This window comes from Saccoglossus kowalevskii, chromosome 7 (genome assembly GCF_978046115.1).
Source record: "Saccoglossus kowalevskii chromosome 7, keSacKowa6.1, whole genome shotgun sequence".
Classification (NCBI taxonomy): Eukaryota; Metazoa; Hemichordata; class Enteropneusta; family Harrimaniidae; genus Saccoglossus; species Saccoglossus kowalevskii.
In genome coordinates this window covers 15575290-15593992 of record NC_140647.1, presented here as the reverse complement: position 1 = coordinate 15593992, position 18703 = coordinate 15575290, and the positions used below count along the sequence as shown (strand labels likewise).

The 18703-nt window shown below is 39.9% G+C and overlaps 2 protein-coding genes across 2 annotated transcripts in view; one reads left to right on the top strand and one right to left on the bottom strand.

Annotated features, from left to right (window-relative positions):
* The window catches only part of LOC100313725 (SCO-spondin), a 38007-nt gene extending 33522 nt beyond the window's left edge, over positions 1-4485 (bottom strand). The window contains exons 1-6 of the mRNA XM_085501162.1: positions 4327-4485; positions 3210-3464; positions 2849-2926; positions 1926-2693; positions 1717-1818; positions 412-1125 (exon numbers count right to left, since the gene is read on the bottom strand). Of these exons, the coding sequence (XP_085357288.1) occupies positions 412-1125; positions 1717-1818; positions 1926-2693; positions 2849-2926; positions 3210-3464; positions 4327-4453 (2044 nt within the window). The 5' untranslated portion in view covers positions 4454-4485. The remainder of the gene's footprint in view (positions 1-411; positions 1126-1716; positions 1819-1925; positions 2694-2848; positions 2927-3209; positions 3465-4326) is intronic.
* Positions 4486-8324: 3839 nt separating this feature from the next.
* Positions 8325-18559, top strand: LOC146740478 (uncharacterized). The gene is made up of 6 exons (XM_085501803.1): positions 8325-8981; positions 12898-12988; positions 14529-15230; positions 16206-16814; positions 16845-16880; positions 17829-18559. The coding sequence occupies exons 1-6, from the start codon at positions 8325-8327 to the stop codon at positions 18557-18559; spliced, it is 2826 nt and encodes a 941-aa protein (XP_085357929.1).
* Positions 18560-18703: the final 144 nt, after the last annotated feature.

Genomic DNA, 18703 nt, shown 5'->3' with positions numbered 1-18703 from the left:
CAAACATTTATTTGTAGAAGCAATATCCATAAGCTTCTTTTGGCAGATTGGTGAACTAACTGATTTGTTTCATAAGAATATATATAGGAAAAACAAAACATAAATAATTTATATTGTGACTACTGTATGAACTCAGCAGGTGTAGCCACTGATGTATAAAATATTGTGTTGTCTAGTATAATGTAGTTCAGACATGTGGCTCATACAGAATATAACAATAACATTATAAAATATTGTGTTGTCATGTATAATGTAGTTCAGACATGTGGCTCATACAGAATATAACAATAAAATTATAAAACCTCATGCTCATGTTTGAAATATTAATATTTCAAACCATTTTGTTTATTCAAAAATCAGATTAAGTTGTGATAACTAAAGTTTTTTCAATCATTGTTTTCAGTATCTTACCTGCGGTAAGTTTAGGACCTCCAGGTCCACCAGGACCACCTGGTCCTCCTGGTCCTCCTGGTCCCCCTGGTCCTCCTGGGCCTCCAGGGCCTTCAGGGCCTCCTGGTCCAAATGGCTGGCCAATGTCTTGAGGAACAGTTACATCAGATGGCAATGAAGGTCCCCCAGGTCCACCAGGCCCATCAGGTCCTCCAGGTCCACCAGGTCCTCCTGGGCCTCCTGGTCCTCCAGGTCCACCAGGTCCTCCAGGTCCTAATGGCCCTAATGGTTCCAACACATCATCTGGTATCTTTTCCTTTTCTTCTGGGGTTGGAGTTGGTCCACCTGGACCACCAGGTCCATTGGGTCCCCCAGGTCCATTGGGTCCCCCTGGACCATTAGGTCCACCAGGACCATCTGGTCCACCAGGTCCACCTGGTCCACCAGGTCCACCTGGTCCACCAGGGCCACCTGGTCCTCCGGGTCCTCCAGGTCCATTAGGTTTTCCTAAATCAGGCTGTAGTGTTTCATCTGTTGCAAGAGTCGGTCCACCTGGGCCACCAGGGCCACCGGGACCCCCAGGTCCACCAGGTCCACCAGGCCCTTGAGGCCCCCCAGGTCCATTTGGTCCTCCTGGTCCATTAGGTCCAAGTGGTTCACCTGGTTCATTAGTGTATTTGGGTGCTAGTGTTGGTCCTCCTGGTCCACCAGGTCCATTTGGCCCACCGGGTCCATCTATAATAAAACAAGTAATTGCATTACATAGTACCTGTGAGTTTTCAAATTTAAGAAATATTTCGATTTTCAATATGAACAGATAGATAATGTTAATAACTAAAACACATTACGCAAACAACACTAATGCATTAACTAAAACAAAATAGCCACCAGTCGGCCATTTTGAATCCAGTTCTAACAAAGAAAATGTGGTGCATTAAGTTCCATGAAGCTCAATTAGTCTATGAATGACTAAGATTCAGATCAAAAATTGCAGAAATTTTCTTGATGAATTTGTAACACAGACGCTTATGGCTTATGGCATTTATTAAAACAAAATAATCACCAGTCAGCCATTTTTAATCCAATCTAAAAAGCAAAGGTCCAATATTGTCCAATGTGTGTTTGAACAAAATTGGTCCATACACGGCCAAGATCTGGCACACATATGCCCACAAAGATTTTTCAACTTTGTCCAAACTGGGCTTTACAACCAGTCAAAACATAATGATGAACAAATGTCTGCCCATTATATATTTTGACTGGCAAATATACAGTACCCTATAAGTATATAATTTTTACTATCTGTAAGTGTGAAAATAAACTCACTTGGTCCTCCTGGTCCATTTGGCCCACCAGGTCCACCAGGACCCATTGGACCACCAGGCCCACCTGGCTCTCCTGGTGCTTTAAATGTTGGTGTTGTCAAAGCTGCAAGTAGATAATACAATGCATAGTAAACATCATGCAGACGACAATTTAAATTCTTTCAAATGTGAATTAAATTAAACAACAAGAATGTTTAGTTTTTTAATTACTTGTGGCTAAAGGAGAGCCTCCTGGACCTCCAGGGCCTCCAGGACCATATGGTCCTCCAGGTCCGCCAGGCCCCTCTGGACCCCCAGGTCCCTCTGGTCCGCCAGGTCCTCCAGGTTTACCAATATCTTCAGGGAGCGTTTCACCTGCAGGTAATGATGGTCCATCAGGACCACCAGGTCCATAAGGTCCTCCAGGTCCACCTGGACCGCCTGGCCCACCAGGTCCTCCAGGTCCACCTGGTCCACCCGGTCCACCTGGTCCCAGCGGTTCCAATACATCTTTTGGTATTAAAAGTTCATCCTCAGGATGTACAGTAGGTCCTCCAGGTCCTCCAGGTCCATTTGGCCCTCCTGGACCATTTGGTCCTCCTGGTCCATTTGGTCCTCCTGGACCATCAGGTCCTCCTGGCCCTCCTGGTCCACCAGGACCACCAGGTCCTCCTGGGCCTCCTGGACCAAATGGTCCACCTGGTCCATTAGGTCCTCCTGGACCTTCTGGTTTGCCCACATTTTCAGGTATTGTTTTATCTGTTGCCATTGTTGGTCCACCTGGTCCACCAGGTCCTCCTGGACCACCTGGTCCACCTGGACCGCCAGGTCCACCAGGTCCACCAGGTCCTAAAGGCCCTCCAGCTCCACCAGGTCCTCCTGGTCCATTTGGCCCAAGTGGTTCACCAGGTTCATGGGTATCTTCAGGTGCCAAAGTAGGTCCTCCAGGCCCTCCAGGACCATTAGGGCCACCAGGTCCCCCAGGTCCACCTGGTCCGCCTATGAAAAGAAATGCAGATTTATATACCAACACATAAAAAATAACACATATTAGTAGAGAAGTTTGCTGCAAAAATGTATAATCCCTTTTATCACATAGTTGAATTAAAATAGTATCATTATATCTTGTACATATTTTGTACATATTTAAATACCTGGTCCACCTGGACCTCCTGGGCCCAATGGTTCTCCTGGTTCTCTTATTTTTGGTTGTTCGACTGGTATGCCAATAACTAAAAAGAAAATAGAGTTATGATATAAGCTGAGGCTGCTGCCTACCTAATTTAAAAAAAGTCGTGAGTATTTGATTGTTAGATTACATAATATAATTTGAGACATGATTGCGTTAATTTACATATTTATTGACCTTGTGTATTAATATTCATGACATATTTGATATGCTAACATTTGATTTTAAATTAACAAAAGAAATATTTTGTTTATGGTTATTTTTTATGCAGTCACATTTTCACCATAATTATAATATATCAACAACAGTAACAATATTTATCTCACCTGTTGTTTCGCCTAATCTGCTAAAATACACTGTGACATCTGTAAATGCGCTCATGTCGAACGGACATCTGCAGTCAGTCTTCTCCACACATTCGTCGTCTTGTTCAACTTGGCCGGGTGGACATTGGCAGCCAACCACACATACATCTGGATCTACGCACTCTGTTATTTGCGAAACATCATCACACGTTGCTGGACATGCCGGGATTTCACCACATGCCGTCACAAATATCTTTCCATCAGTGCATGTTTCCTCTGTGTAAGTAAGTCAATGCACACATAAGTGCAGAAGAAACCGATTCAGCTTGGTAAATCAACATGAGCAGTGTGTGTACAAAATGTTGTTTTATTTGGTTATTTACTTATTATATAAACACTAATTGGAAGCTTATCAAAGGTACAGTTGGTACACGAATAATATGGCTAAATAAACCATCATATTTTTATCTGTAATTAAAAAGGTAGGGCTTGTTTTCAATACAGTCAACGACTAGTCTCATTTACAGTAATCACTGTCAACCATGCTTATAATAAACATCAGCTACACTGTCTCTGACTATCTTTGAGTCAGTTTGTCTTGTGTTTAGACACTGCTTTATTTTGGGGTTATCACAATTCAATTATTAAACTGCACTGATTATTTGCTGTAATGAATGCTGTATAAATCAAATATCACTATATTGTGCAAGATGATGATATCTGTGAGTACACACGGAGAAATAAACATGAAGAAGTAATTCATTTCCAATAATGTACAAATAGCAGTATCTACCATGTTGTTTGACATATAGTATATTAGTAACTGTATGCTCTAGTATGTGTTTATAATTAGTAATTAAATACATGATATATCATAGTTAAGACGTAACTTATTATAGATAATGATAAATTTGCACTGATCAACCAAACAAATCCTCAACTGATAAGACCCATGTTGTGTTTACAAGTTCAAACTTGAATATTGAACTTGTACTTTGACTTAGGTTCATAATCTGATCACCTCATAACAAAAATTAATGTAAATTTGAAATTCATGTGAGATCTACAATTATAGTGGTTTACAAGTACAAAATGTACAGCCTGAAAAATGTCACATGATGATATTAAATGTGTTTACCTTCACATGGTTCTGTGTTGCACTGCTTACTCTCTACATCTATACCCACACATATGTCGCTTAATTCTCCTGTTTTAGGGTGTTCACATTCTCTGCTTCTGATCTGCACGCCCCCATTGCATGTCATGGAACAATCCGCCCATGGTGACCATGACGACCAGGTAACTGCAAATATGTAAGTCAGTCATGCCATACGTTTTGCATATTCAAAGTAGCAGAAATGTTTTAAAAACATCACATTTAATAAATTATCCTTCGATATAATCATGTAATTACAGATCATATAAAGTTTAAATATACAATTCTGCCTTACCTGTTGGCACAGTAGCTTTTACAGCGACTGTTGGTTGGAACGTACCAGGTGGATACACTAATAAACGTAAATAGAAAATCATTTGTCATGAAAATGAGTTTATCACGAAGCTGTTATGGAGGCTGTATGGGTGTTAACCTGACATGTATAACATGAATGTAATGCTATCAGGTTATGCAGGTTGGTAAGGTAGTTATTATTGTTGTCAATGATGTTTTGTCATGTGGTATGTGGTATAGGTGTTATTGACATATTGAGTAGCGATGTTATGAAAACTTTTGATATTTTTTGCAGTGTTTTGTAGTCATACTGCTGTACCATTATTCAATGTAGAGCCAATAAATAAATACAAGTAATTGAATTATCTTGATTCAGATCATGAAGGAAATAGATATGCATATGTGATGTACTATCTGTGAAGTTTGAATGTGATTAGGCCAGGCATGTTCAAGTGACAGATGGTGATGCACAGATACATGTACGCACACACACACACACATATGTACAGAAGTCAAAACATAAGGCCCTGTTTTTGGACTGAATCCAAATTCGTAACACTTTGAAACATATCCTGACAATGTTTTATGGATGGATGAATTCTGTTGTTTTTGATGTCAGATTTATAATATTAGAGCAGATTGTTATCTCAATAATTCCATTGCGTGAAACACTTACCAACAGGTGGTGTAGTCCTACCTGGTGGTGGTGGCGGCGGCACTAAAAAAGATGCAAAATATACAAAAGTCAACATCAATAAGATACCCTTTGAATTTATAAAATTATATTCGAAACAATAAATGCAATTATAAATGTCTCACCTGGGGTTGTAGCTGATGGTGGTTTAGCAGTAACTGAAAGAGGACAATATGTGATTACATGATGCATCATAAGTTATGTAGCAAGTATTACGATGTGGAGCATGATTATATAAATATATTAGCACACAATTGATAAAATAGTGTATTATTAGTAACTGAAAATGTGGGAAAATTGATTAACAAAAATTACTTCAAAACATAACATATAATATATTTTGTGTGTTTCGATTTTAGCTAGTACAGATTTAATATTTTATTGTATATTCTAAAAAAAGTATTACAAAATGAGTTTTTATCTATATTTATATAAATTCAAAATATTAACACTCCACGTTCTTGACCACATGTGAACACAGTCATGAACACTTACCACAAACCTCCTCTGTACAATTCAGATGTCCTTCAATACATGTACTATTGAAATAATCACAATCAACAAATCAGTATATAAACATGGTTGAGGATTATGCACACATCCACATTCTTATTATAGATCATTTATGAACAATTTGCAAATGTACACATTTGAATACTGCAATTTTATTTTAAAATACCGTGGAACGCTAGTTTTCCAAATTCAATGGTTAAAAATACAGAATGTTTCAGCAAACACACCTCGCTAATCTTTTTCTTACTGATAACAAATACGATAATGTTTACATGCTGCATTTTATGTGCACGCACATGCTACTATAACTTGAAGGGGAGCTGGCTTTCTTCAGCGGATCAAATAAATCCCAAAATAATGTGTATATAAATGCATTTTGCAGGCTCAATGATTGAAAATGAAAATTATGAGCGGATAAAAAAAAGGTGTCCAACGGTCAGAAAATTACAACACACAAAATGAATGTGTGTTTTGGTTTGTATCTAAGTTCTCTCCAATCTGACCACTGTCAGCATGTAGTCATGTCATTGAAATACCAAGCAAAGGTGTGCCTCCTGAGTTTTTATGTCACAGCATATGCTGCAAGGGTTGAATTTGAAAGACGGCTAGTCACGGCAGTATTTGTGTAGCAACCTTATGTTCAATGTGAAATGAAAAAATTAAATGAAAAAAATTACCAGTTATTACAGTCGACGTATATTATCGTATCCACATCAATGAGCCCTTCAGGTGGTGGCACTGCAGTTACTTGAGTAATAACTGTAACAAGAATATTTCAAGTTATGAAAGAAAGAAATATAAATCATAATAATATATCCACTCAAAGATACATTACAAATGTAAGTTATCAATTACCTTCTCCCAGTTCTGGTCCTCCAGGACCGCCTGGACCTCCAGGTCCACCTGGTCCTCCTGGTCCACCTGGGCCTCCTGGTCCACCTGGGCCTCCTGGTCCTCCTAGACCTAGAGGTCCCCCTGGACCTCCTGGAATGCCAATATTTTCTGGAAGAGTCACATCAGATGGTAGTGTAGGTCCATTTGGTCCTCCTGGACCATCAGGTCCACCAGGACCACCAGGTCCTCCAGGTCCACCTGGTCCACCCGGACCTCCTGGACCACCTGGGCCACCTGGCCCCAAAGGCTCCAGCACATCTGTTGGTATCTCATCCTCTTCGTCAGGAGGTGGTCCACCAGGGCCACCAGGTCCATTTGGTCCCCCTGGCCCATTTGGTCCCCCAGGCCCATTTGGTCCTCCAGGCCCATTTGGTCCTCCAGGGCCACCAGGACCCCCAGGACCCCCTGGTCCTCTAGGTCCACCTGGCCCATCAGGCCCACCAGGACCGTTCGGCTCTCCAACATCTGAAGGTATTGTCTGATCTGTAGCAAGTGTTGGTCCATCAGGCCCACCTGGGCCACCTGGCCCTCCTGGTCCACCAGGCCCACCAGGCCCACCTGGTCCACCAGGGCCTCCAGGCCCACCTGGTCCATCAGGTCCGAGTGGTCCATTTGGTCCAAATGGCTCTCCAGGACTTTTAGGTGGAAGCGTGGGTCCACCAGGCCCACCAGGCCCGTTTGGTCCACCTGGTCCGCCTATAATCAAAACAAAATTGTTATTTTAAAATGAAGATTGTATTATTTGTATACACATGTAGTATGCATGGGGAGGATCTCATATCATGAATAGTGAATAACAAACTACCCAAATGAAAAATGAAATGCATGAAATTAACATACCAGGTCCACCTGGTCCATATGGTCCACCAGGTCCTCCAGGACCCATCGGTCCACCTGGTCCACCAGGTTTACCAGGAGCTGCTACTGGAGGAGTTGTCATAACTACAATCAATGATAAATTGTTTTACATTTTAGTGTGCTAATTAATTAATAGATATAGTGCAGTGATTTTATTCATGATACACAAGTACAAGACATCAGTTCTCTTTTTGATTATGCTGTATTATTTTCAAACATGAACATGTATATGAAAAGTAGTATCTAAACTAATATGTTGTGAACACATTTAATACAGTATGTTTTTAAAAATAGGTTACATAAACGACTGGAACAAATGCTATATAGCTTTGGAGACTTTTGGAATGCATCAGATGCTCACTCATAATAAAACATGACACATCAAGTGACTTGTATTACTCTTGAGTTGCCTGACCATATATAATATAGCATCTTTGGTTGAAGCTACATTGGACATTTTTGTTCTGTGTCTTTAAAACACAAATTTAAAATCCAGATATAGATTGATTTAGGTATGATGTTTTCAAGAATCATTAACAATTAATATTGTAAATAAAATGACATCATATTAAAAAGGAGATACTTACTTGTGAGTGCTGGTGGGCCTCCTGGACCTCCAGGACCCCCCGGTCCTCCAGGACCTCCAGGTCCCCCTAGACCCAGTGGTCCACCAGGACCCAACAACCCACCTGGTCCTCTTGGCATACCAATATCTTCTGGAAGAGTTATGCCTGCTGGCAAAGTTGGTCCATTTGGTCCCCCAGGTCCATCTGGTCCTCCAGGCCCTCCCGGTCCTCCAGGCCCTCCTGGTCCACCTGGTCCCCCTGGGCCTCCAGGTCCACCTGGTCCCAAAGGTTTTCCTATGTCATCTGGTATATTTGTTTTTTCCTCAGGAGTTGGTGTTGGTCCACCAGGGCCTCCAGGCCCATTGGGTCCACCAGGCCCATTAGGTCCACCAGGGCCATCAGGGCCTCCAGGCCCTTCTGGACCACCTGGCCCACCAGGTCCACCTGGACCTCCTGGTCCTCCAGGTCCTCCAGGTCCTCCAGGCCCCCCAGGTCCTCCAGGTTCACCCACATTTAATGGCAATGTCAAATCAGTTGCTAGAGTTGGTCCCCCTGGTCCTCCTGGTCCCCCTGGTCCTCCAAGTCCACCAGGACCTCCTGGTCCACCTGGCCCACCTGGTCCACCTGGGCCTCCAGGACCACCCGGTCCAAGGGGTTCTCCAGATTTTATAGGTGAAGATGTGGGTCCTCCGGGCCCATCTGGGCCATTAGGTCCACCAGGACCATTAGGTCCTCCTGGGCCATCTACAATAATTACACAAATACATGGCATTGCTTATTTTCAGAAAGTGGATATTATGTTGACTATGTCTTATATGGTACTATTCAAATACACAACTTGTTTTTAAAGTTTTGTTATTTAAATCTGGGCAGTAACTCTCCTTAGTCACTTCAAAAATGAGTGAAGCAACAATAGGATTAACACATAAAAACAGAAGAAATGATAAATACTTTCAAGTCATTTTAATTAGTGAGACATTAACACTTTTCAAGTTCCATCATTTTCCGAGACTTGAAATATATTGCATAATTTAATACAAAACATATAAAAATGTTAATATATATTGACTCACCTGGACCACCAGGTCCACCTGGGCCTAATATCCCCCCTGGTCCACCTGGTTCTCCTGGCGCTGCTGCTGCAACTAATAAGATATTAAGTAATGTAATGACAGTATTTTGTTTTTTGAAATAGCTGTCAAATGTCAGAATAAATAAAGTCATTCATGCTCACCTGTTGTTCTGATGAGTTTACTAAACTCAACGGGTACTGCTCCAAATATTTCCATATCATATGGGCATTTGCATTCTGCCTTCTCAACACATTCCCCATCTTGTTCAACCTTATTATCTGGGCACCGACAACCAGGGACACAACTGTCTGGATTTACACATTCAGTTATGCCAGAAACATGTTCGCAAGATGAAGGACATGATGGGTATTGATCACAGTCTTCCACGTACACCTTCTCATCCATACATATTTCTCCTGTACATTAATCAAGAATATAATTGTAGGATGATCACGCCTGTAAGTTATCTTTAATCAGGAATTTGGGAGCATGGCTATGGTATGCGTGTGTATTTGTAATTATATTTTAATCTTCCATGGGACTTAGACTTACATACATTTTTTTTCTCTCAGTAAAACAAAATTGAATGGATGAATGAACTGAATGCATTGCCTGGAAATATATGTGACAGTAGATATAGTGACTTTAAGGTGTTTTTCTCTTAAAGATGGCCGCCAGTTTTTAGTATGCAAATGACACTCAATCGTGAAACTAGTTTCGACAATTTTAACGCCTGTGGTGTTCCCTGAAATATATCCCCACAGTGAAATGATTGGTGATCGACAACATTGTGTGAAAAAATGTATGTGTGTCCATGTTCAAAACCTTTGAGTCGCACATATACTCATGTATATATAGTTATTTGGCAAAAGCAATGACAACAATTACCAAATCGTTTTGATCTTTTCAAGTTAGAAGCGGTGAATGAAAGTTTCAGTCACCATTTACCACCCAACCTCTCGGCAATGAATTTTTGCCAAGGGTTTATTTATAAATATTTACTCATGACACGCATGTTATAGTTACGGTGTATCTATATTGATTTATTTATAACTTTGCGTATTTAGATTTTTTTACTCATAATTGGCATGTACAACATAATGTATTTATTATATTTATTTACTAATAAACCTATGTTACAAGCAAGACATGACACAGTACATAAATAGAAATACACCGTGCTTGTAACGTACGGGCTGTGAGTAAATAAATATAAATAGGCCACACTTGTATAATGTTGGTACAAGAGTGCATGAGATCAATTCAGAAACACCACTGAGAACAATGCCCTATTGCCAAACGTTTACAGAAATTGTGCTTTACAAGTCACAACAAGTGAAACAAACACAGAAAACTGCTTTCAAAAGAATGTGTGGGCCCTGTGAGCATTGAACAATGCGATTCAATAAGGATCATAACATAATGCATGATGTTAGCTTACAGGTTAACACCTTCAATTGAAATGATAACAGCTGTGTACCAAGTGAACAACTGCATGGGCGAACTATGCAAATTACGTTACCCATGATGCACTGGTGCAATCCCTGGGATTGTGGATGCATGCTTTTAAGAGAAACACTGGTAAATTACTATTGGTTGTACATGCAACTGGATGTTTAATTTGTAATTTGTAAAATAATGATTAAATGTGTATGTAATTTTATTAGAAATATTATCAAATTTGTCAAAGAAGTTGTTTCTAATACTTGTGTATGCTTTACAATGAAACAGAATGTGTAACACATCTTCAACCTGCTGAAAGTCCTGTACTTTACACAGTTACTACCAGAAAAGTTGTCTATATTGAAAATTTGTTGGTTAAATTAAACACATCTAGTTTGCAAGCAGTAGCACTTATTATAAATCAAATGTGAAGATTGACATGTGAATATGTACCTTCACATGGCTCTGTATTACATTCCTGGGTCTGGGCATCAACACCAGTACAGTCAATACTGGACTCTCCAGTTTTAGTGTTTTCACAGTCTCTGGTCCTTGTCTCAACACCACCATTACATGTTACAGAACACTCACTCCATGGTGTCCATGACTGCCAAACACCTACAGATAAATGAAATTAGTGACAACAGAGGTACATTACTTGGGGTTTGCAACACACATAGTACTGTATGGTGACATCATGCCAAGATCCCATTCAAGTCTCATCTCGTAGATAACGAGACTGATGCTACTATTTTCTGACATGACATAGGCAGTTTGTAATAAAACAATAAAACATGTATTACCGCATTCATAGTGTAAAAATGTATTACATCGAAAATGTACCTATTTTGATCCACCTGGACATCCCAGTGTCCTAGTTACCTCGGGCATGCACATTCGCATTTTTCTGAGTTGGAACACTTATGCGAGAGCGAGATTGTAACGGGATCTTGGTATCATGTCACCGTAGTTGCAAACCCCAAGTAATGTACCTCTGGTGACAATAATAATGAAATTACAAATTCAACAAATTTCTATTTCCAATTCAATTTTATACATTGTTATCAAAATAATTACTGCAAAAACATTATTATTTGTGATATATGGTATATTGCATTTAATCCAGTTTCAAGTTTCAATCATTTATTATTATTCATACTTTCTTACTAGCTTATCCAGTATGCCAGGGCCTGTAGTACATAATATACATATTTAGGCTTTTTTAAAAAGACATTGTCTTAATTTTCTCATCAAAACTATTAACCAAGAATTTTGTAGAGAATGACAAAATCTGCACAACCTAGATCCAGAATTGAAGATTGAAGTGCTTGATTTTCATGAATTATAACATGACATTCATCAAAGACCCAATATAATGTCTGAAGTATGTACCCAGTTTGTACAAATGGAATATGGATTGTCATAAATGAAAAATATGCATATGTGTGACATGATGTATGATAAAAATTGAACATTATCAGTCAAGGCATGTCAGTGATACATGTATATAGCTATAGAACAGCATTTATTAAAAAACAAATTGTTCGCCAGTTGGCCATTTTGAAATTGATCTGAAAAACATGATGGGCATCAAGGTTCCATAATGTCTGATGTTTGTAATAAGTTTGAACACAATGAATCCATACATGACAGAGATCTGGTTCCGGAATGGCAACTGCTTGATTTTGATGAATTTTTAACCTTCTGGCCATCTTGAATCAGATTGCAATACCAAATGATGTGCATATGTATCCTACTAAGATGCATGATGTATGTATGAAGTTTTCATGTATTCAGCACAGTCAGAAGTGAAGATGCACAAATGCAGAAACAAACATCAATACTTTCAATGGGGACTAACAAAAAAAGTATAGAAAAATACGTTGAAATGTGTAAACAAATTTGGTTGGGAAAAAATATGGCACCCGAAAGTTTAAGCATCTATGGTGGAGAACTTCCCACATTTCAGATCATCCAATATTGCCTGTAACTAATATCTGTTGGTCGATTCTGAAAAAATTAAAGTGACAACAGTTTTAACACCACACGCACTTACTTGGAGCAACTGTATGTACTACTGTTGTAGGTTGTTTAGTACCTAATACAGTAACTCCTAAAGAAAAACAAAAACAAAAAATAGAATCAGACATAGTGTGTTTGGTACATGTAATCTACAGCCTACTATTAATTTTTTGATTTGAGTTGATGTTATTGCTAGTTATCTGTTCTTATATTTTACTCACCCGGGGGAGTGGTAATCATGGCAGGGGCAATCACCGGTGGTGGACGAGTCTTAATAGCCCAAACAGGTTCAGTAACTAAGAAAAATATAATTAATTAATTCTATACATAAATGTGCACCATTTCCTGATTTTGATTGTTTGAATTATTTGTAGCACATCTGTGAGAAACCGTTTTTTGTGGTGAATGTTTAATTTCCCAATAAATACTGAACATTTTTGGTGCAAATGTAATATTGATAATTGTACAAGTGACATATTCATTTTGAAACATATGCTTACAGTAAATAAATATAAAATAGAAACAGCAGGAACATACAGAAATCAATACTAGTATCTAATTCCCACAACAGCAGGATACCATTTCCTGCTCACATCACCACACATACCCTCACCTACAAACACATACACACACACATACACACATACTTGTATTGCTATATGTCCCGAGTACTCCATTGAATTAAGTATACATTGAATAAACTATTAAATGCATTTATATTTTCCAAGTATTATATTGGACCCAGGTATATATCTGTATTTACATGCTCGAAACATACAACAATGCAAGTTCACACACACTTTATCAACACACTCACACTCTCTCTTGCTCTCGTAAAAACAGAGGGGACATATAGAGAAAACCACATCATGAACCATCTTTATTGTTGAACGTCAGTAATAAACATATTTATATATGTTCAAAGCCGTGTAAATCGTTATTACGATAAATGTGCTGTAGTGAAAAATCACACGAGAAGGTTAATTTCATCTCAAGCAAATTGTCATATGAGACACTGCAGACAATTGAAAGTTAATAATATTAGTTCATGCAGCTGTAGGTGTGTTCCGCAGATTTAAAGTTGAAAAATTTGACATGCTTCCAAATTAGTGTTAATACTGTATATTACAATAAAATGATAAATAAATAGTATTTATAGAGTATTTATAATGGCATTAATAACATGCAAACATGAACAAAATTGGTAATCATGATATGTGCATTTAAAAGTCAACAAAAAAGGAAACATTAATTTCTCATTTGCAGTTAGCGAATAAAACTAAAAATAATAAATATTAATTTGTTATTTGCAGTTTGCAAATAAAACAAAAGTCAATTTTGTTTTAAGAATCTAGTGTTAATTTTATTTTTAAATAAAGATCAATCAAACTCAAGTTTGGTGGGCTGGGCTCAGAACAACCTCTTTCCACCAGATCAATTATTTATATTATTTGCACAGAATGTAACATCACTAACCTGGCTCACCAATTCTACCAGGTTCGCCTGGCAAAGTTGTCATGGGAGTTGCTCCTATAACTAATATTATAAATAGGAATAAAGTTAGTATTTCCTACATAATCAGCAGGAACACCTACACATGCAATTATCATTCGAGTGTTGCACTATGAAATCATTTTCTAAAACTCATATATTTCTTTATCTTGTATCTATTTAATGCTTACAAATTGGTTCAAAACAAATGAATGCAATCACTATTGTCATTGGATTTTGGTGAAAGAAAATAATCAATGTTTAGGAGTGATTTTTGTAATTACTGTTACATTCACAACAAACATTACATGAACATTAAGTACATCAGTGCATAAGAGTGGTACTCACTCGTGGTTAATGGAGGTCCCCCTGGTCCGCCAGGACCACCTGGTCCAAATGGTCCACCAGGCCCTCCTGGGCCATATGGTCCTCCTGGACCAAATGGACCACCGGGTCCACCAGGTTTGCCAATGTCTTCAGGAAGAGTTACATCTGTAACTAGAGTTGGCCCATCTGGCCCTCCAGGTCCACCTGGTCCCCCTGGACCTCCAGGGCCTCCTGGGCCACCAGGTCCCCCTGGACCCAATGGCCCTAAAGGTTTTCCAATGTCTGTTGGTATCTGTTCTTCCTCTTCAGGTGTTGGTGTTGGCCCACCAGGTCCTCCAGGTCCATTGGGTCCTCCAGGCCCATTTGGCCCTCCAGGTCCATTTGGTCCTCCTGGCCCATCAGGTCCACCCGGTCCACCAGGTCCACCAGGTCCTCCTGGCCCTCCAGGTCCACCAGGCCCCATAGGTCCACCGGGACCTCCCGGTTTGCCTATATCAGTTGGAAGAGTTTCATCTGTACCGATGGTTGGTCCACCAGGGCCTCCAGGGCCACCAGGTCCTCCTGGTCCACCTGGGCCTCCAGGTCCAAGTGGTCCTCCAAGTCCATTTGGACCTCCTGGTCCATCAGGACCCAGAGGTTCACCAGGTTCTTTGACGTATGCTGGTTCCAATGTAGGTCCACCAGGACCACTAGGTCCATTGGGTCCCCCAGGTCCATCTACAACATTCGGACATAGATAATACAATTAAGCTTGATAAAACTTCAAAATCTAACTGTTACAATAACAATATCTTAACAAATATTACTCTTTTCACTAAGCAAGAATGTCAATATCATAATTTTGTCATTGGGTAAAAAATTTGTAATTCTGTTCCATGATAATGTATTTAAATACAAAATATTCAATAACAATATTTTACACTTAGAAAGCATGTGAATGATATATTTTGAAAATGTCCAATGACTGAGCAATTGCATTTTATTATTTGTACACTTTACTTTTAATGTATTAATAGAAAAAGATTATAACAATGAAACACAAGTTCTATGGTATAAATTAGTCAAGCAAATATATGAACACACAATCAATTTACCACAACCTATTATAATTTAACGATCTAGCATAAATTATATTGATTAATAAATTTTTATTCATACTTTATAAATACTTTTTCGTCAAACAACTATAATCTCTTGGTATCTGAATATGCAGAAAACAACACATCAAAATGAATAATGGTATTGCTAATATAGGATATTTCACGTACCTGGCCCACCAGGTCCTCCTGGTCCACCTGGACCTCCTGGCTCACCAGGTTCACCTGCAGCTAATAATGGCAATGTTGTCATGGGAGTTGCTCCTATAACTAATATTATAAATAGGAATAAAGTTAGTATTTCCTACATAATCAGCAGGAACACCTACACATGCAATTATCATTCGAGTGTTGCACTATGAAATCATTTTCTAAAACTCATATATTTCTTTGATCTTGTATCTATTTAATGCTTACAAATTGGTTCAAAACAAATGAATGCAATCACTATTGTCATTGGATGTTGGTGAAAGAAAATAATCAATGTTTAGGAGTGATTTTTGTAATTACTGTTACATTCACAACAAACATTACATGAACATTAAGTACATCAGTGCATAAGAGTGGTACTCACTCGTGTTTAATGGAGGTCCCCCTGGTCCGCCAGGACCACCTGGTCCAAATGGTCCACCAGGCCCTCCTGGGCCATATGGTCCTCCTGGTCCAAATGGACCACCGGGTCCACCAGGTTTGCCAATGTCTTCAGGAAGAGTTACATCTGTAACTAGAGTTGGCCCATCTCGCCCTCCAGGTCCACCTGGTCCCCCTGGACCTCCAGGGCCTCCTGGGCCACCAGGTCCCCCTGGACCCAATGGCCCTAAAGGTTTTCCAATGTCTGTTGGTATCTGTTCTTCCTCTTCAGGTGTTGGTGTTGGCCCACCAGGTCCTCCAGGTCCATTGGGTCCTCCAGGCCCATTTGGCCCTCCAGGTCCATTTGGTCCTCCTGGCCCATCAGGTCCACCCGGTCCACCAGGTCCACCAGGTCCTCCTGGCCCTCCAGGTCCACCAGGCCCCATAGGTCCACCGGGACCTCCCGGTTTGCCTATATCAGTTGGAAGAGTTTCATCTGTACCGATGGTTGGTCCACCAGGGCCTCCAGGGCCACCAGGTCCTCCTGGTCCACCTGGGCCTCCAGGTCCAAGTGGTCCTCCAAGTCCATTTGGACCTCCTGGTCCATCAGGACCCAGAGGTTCACCAGGTTCTTTGACGTATGCTGGTTCCAATGTAGGTCCACCAGGACCACCAGGTCCATTGGATCCCCCAGGTCCATCTACAACATTCGGACATAGATAATACAATTAAGCTTGATAAAACTTCAAAATCTAACTGTTACAATAACAATATCTTAACAAATATTACTCTTTTCACTAAGCAAGAATGTCAATATCATAATTTTGTCATTGGGTAGAAAATTTGTAATTCTGTTCCATGATAATGTATTTAAATACAAAATATTCAATAACAATATTTTACACTTAGAAAGCATGTGAATGATATATTTTGAAAATGTCCAATGACTGAGCAATTGCATTTTATTATTTGTACACTTTACTTTTAATGTATTAATAGAAAAAGATTATAACAATGAAACACAAGTTCTATGGTATAAATTAGTCAAGCAAATATATGAACACACAATCAATTTACCACAACCTATTATAATTTAACGATCTAGCATAAATTATATTGTTTAATAAATTTTTATTCATACTTTATAAATACTTTTTCGTCAAACAACTATAATCTCTTGGTATCTGAATGTGCAGAAAACAACACATCAAAATGAATAATGGTATTGCTAATATAGGATATTTCACGTACCTGGCCCACCAGGTCCTCCTGGTCCACCTGGACCTCCTGGCTCACCAGGTTCACCTGCAGCTAATAATGGCAATGTTGTCATGGGAGTTGCTCCTATAACTAATATTATAAATAGGAATAAAGTTAGTATTTCCTACATAATCAGCAGGAACACCTATACATGCAATGATCATTCAAGTGTTGCACTATGAAATCATTTTCTAAAACTCATATACTTCTTTGATCTTGTATCTATTTAATGCTTACAAAGTGGTTCAAACCAAATGAATGCAATCACTATTGTCATTGTATTTTGGTGAAAGAAAATAATCAATGTTTAGGAGTGATTTTTGTAATTACTGTTACATTCACAACAAACATTACATGAACATTAAGTACATCAGTGCATAAGAGTGGTACTCACTCGTGGTTAATGGAGGTCCCCCTGGTCCGCCAGGACCACCTGGTCCAAATGGTCCACCAGGCCCTCCTGGGCCATATGGTCCTCCTGGTCCAAATGGACCACCGGGTCCACCAGGTTTGCCAATGTCTTCAGGAAGAGTTACATCTGTAGCTAGAGTTGGCCCATCTGGCCCTCCAGGTCCACCTGGTCCCCCTGGACCTCCAGGGCCTCCTGGGCCACCAGGTCCCCCTGGACCCAATGGCCCTAAAGGTTTTCCAATGTCTGTTGGTATCTGTTCTTCCTCTTCAGGTGTTGGTGTTGGCCCACCAGGTCCTCCAGGTCCATTGGGTCCTCCAGGCCCATTTGGCCCTCCAGGTCCATTTGGTCCTCCTGGCCCATCAGGTCCACCCGGTCCACCAGGGCCACCAGGTCCTCCTGGCCCTCCAGGTCCACCAGGCCCCCTAGGTCCACCAGGACCTCCCGGTTTGCCTATATCAGTTGGAATAGTTTCATCTGTACCGATGGTTGGTCCACCAGGGCCTCCAGGGCCACCAGGTCCTCCTGGTCCACCTGGGCCTCCAGGTCCAAGTGGTCCTCCAAGACCATTTGGACCTCCTGGTCCATCAGGACCCAGAGGTTCACCAGGTTCTTTGACGTATGCTGGTTCCAATGTAGGTCCACCAGGACCACCAGGTCCATTGGGTCCCCCAGGTCCATCTACAACATTTGGACATAGATAATAGAATTAAGCTTGATAAAACTTCAAAATCTAACTGTTACAATAACAATATCTTAACAAATATTACTCTTTTCACTAAGCAAGAATGTCAATATCATAATTTTGTCATTGGGTAGCAAATTTGTAATTCTGTTCCATGATAATG